Source organism: Muntiacus reevesi, chromosome 1 (assembly GCF_963930625.1).
Source record: "Muntiacus reevesi chromosome 1, mMunRee1.1, whole genome shotgun sequence".
In the NCBI taxonomy this organism is placed as follows: Eukaryota; Metazoa; Chordata; class Mammalia; order Artiodactyla; family Cervidae; genus Muntiacus; species Muntiacus reevesi.
This window is the reverse complement of record NC_089249.1, coordinates 157,558,788-157,567,325: the sequence shown is the minus strand read 5'-3', so window position 1 is coordinate 157,567,325 and position 8,538 is coordinate 157,558,788. Positions and strand designations below refer to the sequence as shown.

Below are 8,538 nucleotides of genomic sequence, written 5' to 3'. Positions count from 1 at the left end.
AATCAAACCTACAAATGCTTTATCAAGGATCTACTACAAATTAAGCTTTGTGCTAAATGGCATGGGGAATTGGAAGGATGTGATAAGCAAAGAACAAGGAAAGCCCAATTTTATAGGGGCGGGTAATAAGAGGTAATTATCCAAAGCAAATATGAATTATTGTTAGATTGCAGCCAATTAAATAGATTGAATATATACCGTGCTATTCTTTGATCCTTGTTTATATAGGCTGCTGCTGCTGTTCAGTGACTAAGTCATGTCCAAGTCTTTGCAGCTGCATGGACTGTAGCCTGCCAGGCTCCTCTATCCATGGGATTCCCCAGGTAAGAGTACTGGAGTAGGTTGCCATTTCCTTCTCCCAGGGATCTTCCTGACCCAGGGATCGATCAAGCGTCTCCTGCTTGGCAGGCGGATTCTTTACCACTGATCCACCTGTTTTATATCATTTCAGGACACCATGGAATTGCTATGGCTATTGGCCCCTACACAGGAAAGCTACCAGTCTTATTTTTCAAATTTTAAGAGCTTTGATTTGCTTCACAGAGAATCATTTCCAGTAAGTTATACTTTTTTAAAAATGTGTTTTAAGTTGTTGCACAAACAATGCTATAAAGAAAAAAAATGTAAAGTGAAAAATAAATCCAAAGTTCTACATTCTAACATATCAATTGTTTTCATTTTTCCTTATTCCCTTTCAGTCCCTGAACATATGACACGGTTTTTAAGATTAGACCTGGTAAATGTTCAGTTTTATAAACCTCATGTGCCTGCTAACAGGCTCTTCATGGGAATTAAAGAGCTATTGTTATCAACAGGAACAGGGAAGCTGGAATCAGTTACCAATTCTGCCTTTATTTACAAAACACCCAACTTTCCCTGTCTGTATTTACACTTCTGAGCTAAGCTGGACTGGCACTTTTGGAAAATGACTACAGCTTTGCTTTTAAGGAACATCATATTTTTAAGGGGGATTGTTAATCTGTCAATTTATGCAGAATTTCTTTGAGATTCAAACTTCTTGGGAGAGGTAATAATAACAATGTGTCAAGTCATGTTGACTCATATTACTTATTTTTTGAAAGCTTGGAATGTTTTGGAATAAGAGAAAGATCAAATAACATATTGGTAAATTCTCTGTAAATAATGGTTAAACTGACTTTTTTTTTTAAACCATCCTGATTTTTTCAGACAAAGAAACTGTAGGTATATGCAAACTACCTAGGCTTGCAAAGTTGTAATAGGCAAAAAACACGGTAAGACCTGCTGAAGACCGTCATTTCCCTTCACTGGTCAGCCTGCCATTCTGCAGCAGGCAGACTGAGCTCAGCTGACAGTCACTCCCAGGAGGGTAAGTGTATTGTCTGTTGCCAGATTTGGCACATCAGCTTTTAGAAAAGCATATTTCTTTTAACCAGTGCTCTCAGAATATTTGATAAAAGGTACTTTGATAAAACATTACAGCAATAACTGCAACTTTGAATAACATCGAGTCTTCATTTTAGAGCCTCCATTAAGCATCAGGCTATGTAATGGGCTAACCATCCCTCCAGGAAATAGATCACAATATAATAGATGGCTATGAAGGCCTGAGGGCAGAGCATATGACCTGCCACCCACCCACCTGACCTGTCTTTGCTCCATCACCCAAACTGATCCTAGAAACCGGTCCTAGCGATGCTCAAGAAAGGAATTACAGGGCAGCAGTTGTCAAAGACCACTGTAGATAGAACTTGAGTGGCAGGAGCCAAGTTATATACTCTAAATCTTCCAAGAACCTTGGAGTTTTCTTAAGAGAGTAAATCACGTTGTAACAGTAACACAATTGTTATGTTGTACAGAATCATCAGACATAGTCTCTGCCTTCAAGGAGCTCTAAATCAAGTGTGTGGATACACAGTACACCACAGTGCCACAACAGAAGTAAACACGGGATGCAGTAAGTGTGGGCGCGATGGTGGGAGTGGGTATAGAAACACAAAAGAGGGGCTCCTAACCCAGTCTTGGGAATTTAGACAGAGCTTCCCAAAGGAGGTAAAATCTGAGCTGAATCCTGAAAAATGAATAGCACATCAAACAGATGTTATCAAAAATGGAAAAATCAAAGTATGGAACAGATATTTAAAGGGCAAGTATGATAAATAGGACATAAATGGCGAAAAGGCCCTATTAAGACCCTTGAGAGTTCGCTGGGAACCCAGCTCTACTCTGGTAATAGTATGCATATCCTGAATATATACTCCAAAGACTTAATGTCACTTGATAAATAAACACATATGGGTAGGAGTGAGTTTTGAGGATAGCTCTTATTTTTACGTCTTTCTGAGATCAGTCTTCACATCTGTTACAGAACCTACTTTGAATGGATTTTGTGCATATGGAACTTTTTACCTCCTGAAAGTTCAGTATTGTATAGGATGAATGCATATTTTGAAGCTATACATTCTAAGTTTGAAGTTGACTTTGCTACCTAACTGCCTCTGTGGGTTTAAATAAAGTACTTCCACTTCCTGGCTCTTTTTCCATCTTCAAAATGACAGCACTAATTTCATTATGCAGATTTTATAAGGCAAGGCTGATATTCAGCCAACACACAACTGGTAAGTTGTGTTGGTGGTTAAAAGTTAATTATTTCCATGTGAGTTGGATATAGCTACTTCCCTGAGAACTTGGGACACCTAGGACCGCCTCATGATCCCACAACTAGGGGACTGATGCCTGGCACAGCAAATCCTGGCACAGAAATCTCAACAAATATTGTGATTGTATTAATTATTGAAAAGTTTGAATGTCATCCAAAAACTAAGTAATATAAGTGAAATGCTTGACACATAGTGGATAGTCAATAGATATTAATCGAATGTATTTAATCTATGGACTCAATCTATGGATTTAGGTAGGGAATAACTTCTACGAGGTGATAGCCATTTATTCAATATATACTTATTGGCACATATTCTTATTGGGGGTCTGATTGTTTGCATCGAGGGGGAACTCATTGAATCTCTGCCACCTCCAATGAGTAACAGCACTGATATAAGGCTAAAGCAAAATGAATTCTTTGGGGACAAATTTAGGACTAAGGTGCTAAGAGTTAGTTAGACCTTTCACTGTGGACAAGAAGGTTAAATGTTCGAGCATCAGAGTAGCACAGTGTCTTTTATGAATGCTTGCCTCTTTGACTTGGCTCCATGGGACCACCTGGTGTGATAAACAGGTGTTTTGGAAAACCTCTACCCACAGCACTACTCACACTGAACACTCTGGTCACCAAATGTGTGTGATGTTTGGGTTGGGGGCAGGGCTCCTATACCAAGCATTCCTTGTAATCCATTAAGCTTTGTTACATAGCAAAAGATAACCAGAGGAGGCCCAAAGAGACAACAAATAATAAATTGTTTTCTGCTTAGCCTTGTTCTTTCTGGAAAACCCTTGGTAGAGACGGGTATCGAGGTTTCACTTTTTTAATATCTTTCTTCTTTAGTTAATTTTCCTTAGTTGCCTAACACGGTTGGCAGGAGATAGGCGAGCTGCAAGATACTAAGTACTGAGCCCTTGTAGTCAAATTCTCCAGGGAGTCAAAGAGAGAAAAGTTACTACAAATTGCTATAAGTATACAATGAAGTTTTGCACCCAGACTCCTTCCTATGTGGAATCCTTAGTTCTGGTGGTCTCTATCATGAGAGCTAGAAAGATTATCTTTCTTTCTCTTTCCTAACGTGAAGGGCACAGGCCTTCATCAAAAACCAAAGAATAGCCTTCTAGACCCTCTTCCACAGATCCCATCCCTTTAACATCTTTCAACTCTGGCGATTATACCAGATGGGATAGAGAAAAGTCATGCCCAAAGGAAAAGAGGCACATTTGCTCCAATATGGCCTTTTTTTGTTCTCCTACTACCTCCTAATAATATGACCAGTCATTCTTATTTTCAGCTGACATATATCCTACGCCCTCCTCCCTGGCAGGTGGAAGATTGGGAGACCTCCTCTGAGCTTGAATTGGACTTTTACCACCAGGTATTCTGCCAGGCCAGAGGGCAGTAACTATAGGCTGTGGGCACCTGTTTTGGTATAAACCTATATGCTAGCAGTGGTTTTTGCATTTTTAATGGATTTTTTAAAATGAGAGAATAACATTTTGAGACAGGTGCAAATTATATGAAACTCAAATTTCAGTGTCCATAAAAAAAGTTTTTTGAAACATTATCACATTCATTTGTTTATGTACGATCTGATGCTGCTTTTTACTATAATGGCAAAGTTGTGTAGCTGAATGGAGATGGTATGCCCCCCAAAACTGAAATATTTATTGTCTGGCTCTTTACAGAAAAAGTTCACAGATCCCTGTGCTAAGTACCGGGACATACCTTCAAGAGGCACAGCAGCAGCAATTGGATAACTGTCCTTCTTCTCATCAAAAACTAAACACAGTAGGGTGGTTTGAGGTCATCTATACCAAGGCTTTCATTTTACCCTTCTCTCCATTTCCTAGTTGAAAGATGAAAAACTGAATTTCCAAGATTAACCAGAGTTTCCTAAGGTTACAGTGATTTATTGGTAGCATAGAGACTTAAACTTAGGTCTCCCTATTCTAAGTTAGATGCCCTTGCCTAGTAATCCTCCTTGAGTCCTAATATTTACTGTACTAAGTGGGAAAAGATCTTAGACCAGGAACTTACTTTGTTACCTGTCACCATATGGTAACATGAAGACTTTGGACTTAGGAAATCTACCGTTCCTTTCAGCCTTGATGTTCTCTGCTTTTAAAGGAGATAATGCTGACTCTATAGCAACAACAACAAAAACATCAAGCTGAATTCCAGCTCCTGCTGCTTACTGGCCCGCTGTCTTCAGACAACTTTTGGCTTTGGTTTCATTTGCAAAATGAATATAATAGTAACACCTATGTCATTAAATCAATAAGATAGTAACTATGAGAGGGCTCAATAAACAAGGGGAAAACAAGGGACTGAAGGGAGAAGGGATTAGAGAGGCAAAGAAAGAGGGTGGGGAGAAGAAATGGAAAAGAGAAGTAGATGGGGAGAAGGGGAGGAAGTCAGAAATGGGAAAAGAAGGGGAGGAGGATTGGAAATAAATAAAAAACAAAAAAAGTGGAGGAGATGGGGGAAAAGATGAAAAGAGGCCGAAAACAATGTGTGAGGGAAGAGGAAAAGGGTTATACGGAGAAGGAGCGTGGTGGTAGCCAGACAGAAGGCTGTTCCACCACCCTCTCCTCCTGTCTGTATCCCTGAGGGCACTCTGCCCTCAACAACTTAGTTTCACTCTTGCAGTCTCTCTTCACGCCACTACTGTCTCACTTAAACTTCTACCTGGATGATAAATTGAACACCCTGGCCTCTCAGTTCTAATAACAGGGTGTGTATCTGCTTCAGTCTTCCACTCCCCTGGGCTCATCCCAGATCTCAGCAGCAGCAGAAACTCACAACCTCTGATACTTCAGTTCCACACATCCCACTCAGATCACCAGCTCATGTGCTCAAGTTCTCTACTGCCACCATTCTTGGACATCAGTACTTCTAATATCTTGACAACTCCGCCCCCCCACCCCCACCCCGGCTCCCCTCCACCTCTCCACTGTTAGCCCTCACATGCCACCATTTGCTTTTCTGCCTGATTTTGATTCTGAATGTGCTGTACTGGCGCAGTTGCTCATATCCAACTCTTTACGACCCCATGGACTCTAGCCTGCCAGGCTCCTCTGGCAGGTAAGAATTACTGGAGTGGGTAGCCTATCACTTCTCCAGGGGAACTTTGTGACCCAGGAATTGATCCAGGGTCTCCTGCATTGCAGGCAGATTCTTCACCATCTGAGCTACCAGGATAATCCTTGATTCTGCATAAACCTTGATTCTCTTGCAAACACTCCCTTAGACTTCTCTCTCTCTATTTTACTTGCCTGGCAAAACCCCAATTCTGGATTAGCGCAACTGTTTCCCTGCCCTTCTCTCTGCCTGTACCTGAATAGTCTAATATCTTTAATGATCTTAAATCCATGATCTCAAAAACCAATTGAGCGCTTAATACTTCCCAGAAGTCCTATTGATTAGTTTTCTTTAGAAAAACACATTTTCCACTATCAAAGATGTCTATTTCATACCTTTTCTCTCCTCAGATATCCTAGTCCCTTCCCCTTCCCCTCAGGTAATATCGCCCTTTCATTACAAGAAAAAGAAAGTTATCAGACAGGAACCCTTCCTGTCTTCAAATCTTCCTGCAACTCTACTCTTCTTGTTATTCCTGTTACAAATGAACATCTTGCTCTCTAGGACTTTTAAGTCATCTAAGGTACTCCAGGTGTCTTAGATGGGTTCAAGTCCTTTGGACTTGCTCATCTGATTTTTCTTCTCAAGGGGTTACCTCTCTTTCTTTCTTTCAAATCATTCCTAGCCCCTTAAGCATGAGCTCAAGTATAGCATTGACCAGTAGAACTTTTTGTGATGACAGGGTTGGTATGTATGCTGTTCAATACAATTTCCACTAAACACATGTGATTACTGAACTGTTAAAATGTTGTTATTATAACTGAAGAACTGAATTTTTAATTATTTTTAATGTAATTAATTTAAATAGCCATATGTGGCTAGTTCAGCTCAGTTCAGTTCAGTTGCTCAGTTGTGTCCGACTCTTTGCGACCCCATGAATCGCAGCATGCCAGGCCTCCCCGTCCATCACCAACTCCCAGAGCTTACTCAAACTCATGTCCATCGAGTCAGTGATGCCATCCAGCCATCTCATCCTCTGTCGTCCCCTTCTCCTCCTGCCCCCAATCCCTCCTAGCATCAGGGTCTTTTCCAATGAGTCAGCTCTTCACATGAGGTGGCCAAAGTATTGGAGTTTCAGCTTCAGCATCAGTCCTTCCAATGAACACTCAGAACTGATCTCCTTTAGGATGGACTGATTGGATCTCCTTGCAGTCCAAGGGACTCTCAAGAGTCTTCTCCAACACCACAGTTCAAAAGTATCAATTCTTCGGCGCTTAGCTTTCTTCACAGTCCAACTCATATCCATACATGACCACTGGAAAAACCATAGCCTTGATGAGACGGACCTTTGTTGGCAAAGTAATGTCTCTGCTTTTTAATATGCTATCTAGGTTGGTCATAACTTTCCTTCCAAGGAGTAAGTGTCTTTTAATTTCATGGCTACCATATTAGACAGCATGGCTCCTATCACCCATCCTAAATAAACTTTGTCTTGACCCTTATTTTATCTATTATTTTCATTTACTCATCTCCTATCCACTCCATTTTCAATCAGGCTTCAAATTAGATATAATGTATGATTTGCTTTGGGCAGAACTCTTTGTAAGTCTCCCTGTTGCCAAATGCAGTTTTATCTGTTCTTATTTGTATTTAACACCATGTTGACTACTACACCACCACAATCCCACCCCAAACACTCTCTTTGCTGGAATAACGTATTCTCCTGGTTTTCCTCTTACCTTTCCTGGCTCTGCCTTCTTGGGTTCCTCCTCCTCCCTCCAACATTTAAAGGTCTATTCACTAAGACTCATTGATTGAACTCTTTCTTCTCCAAAATTTTTCCTAATGCAAGGGGCAGGGAAATGGAGTTATAGTTAGAAGGACTTCCCACTGCAATTAGAATATAATCCAAACTCCTTTCCTTAACCAAAGGATCTGACTGACCTGTCATCAGCCAAACTCTTCCACCTTTCATTCCCTCCCTCGTTTCACACAGCACTGATCTTATGGGCCTTTGAACTGCTCTCACAGATGAAAGTCTTAGGGGTTTTCCAAAAACTTGCCTGTTTCTTCTTTGTGGGACACTCTATCTCAGTGTTTGCCTAGCTTTGCTCTTTCCTGTCCTTACGTCTTGGCTTGTATATCATCTCTTCAGAAGTCTGACTACCACAGCCAAATTACATTCATCTCTTGTTATTCCTCCGTTTGGTTCCTTCAAAGCCAATATTGCTATTTGCATTTATCTATTCGTGTTGATTTGTTCAGGACGGCTGCCTACCCTCTGGAATTTAAACTTGCGAGCAGATACAATGGATTGTGCTCTCCCGTAGGCCACGTCCCACGCGCCAGCACAGGCCCTGCACCAGGGGGCTCACCACCCGCGGACGGAACGAATGAATGAGCCCTCGGAGGGGCGGGGAGGACTCGGGCTCGGCCAACGAAAGAGCAACGGAAGCCCCGCCCCTTCCGGCCGCAGCGCGGACGCCTCGGCTGCCACGGCGGCTGGGCCGCGGCGGGCGCCGGCTCGGCCCGCCCCCTTCTCCGCGCCCCGCCCCGCGCCAACGCCGGCCCGGCTGCTGTCAGCTCTCTCAGCGTCCGAGCCAGCCGCGGTGCATGCTTAGCCGCTGCGGCCGCCGGCTGCTGCACGTCCTAGGCCTTAGCTTTCCGCTGCTGACCGGCCGGCCACTTTTCCTCTTCCCGCATCGCTTCATGAAGCCGCAGGTCGTGTTCGTTCTCGGCGGTCCCGGCGCCGGCAAGGGGACCCAGTGCGCCCGCATCGTTGAGGTGAGGCCCGGGTAGTCGGCAGGCTCCCTGGG

The 8,538-nt window shown here is 42.6% G+C and overlaps 1 protein-coding gene and 1 long non-coding RNA gene across 2 annotated transcripts in view; both read left to right on the top strand.

Moving 5' to 3' along the window:
* The first annotated feature begins 248 nt into the window (after window positions 1–248).
* Window positions 249–1,262, top strand: LOC136169191 (uncharacterized). The gene is made up of 3 exons (XR_010663396.1): window positions 249–323; window positions 452–556; window positions 1,189–1,262. It is a non-coding gene; the product is annotated as an uncharacterized lncRNA (long non-coding RNA).
* Window positions 1,263–8,200: 6,938 nt separating this feature from the next.
* CMPK1 (cytidine/uridine monophosphate kinase 1) overlaps window positions 8,201–8,538 on the top strand; it is a 34,246-nt gene continuing 33,908 nt past the window's right edge. Inside the window, exon 1 of the mRNA XM_065913434.1 lies at window positions 8,201–8,506. Within this exon, the coding sequence (XP_065769506.1) occupies window positions 8,336–8,506 (171 nt within the window). The 5' untranslated portion in view covers window positions 8,201–8,335. The remainder of the gene's footprint in view (window positions 8,507–8,538) is intronic.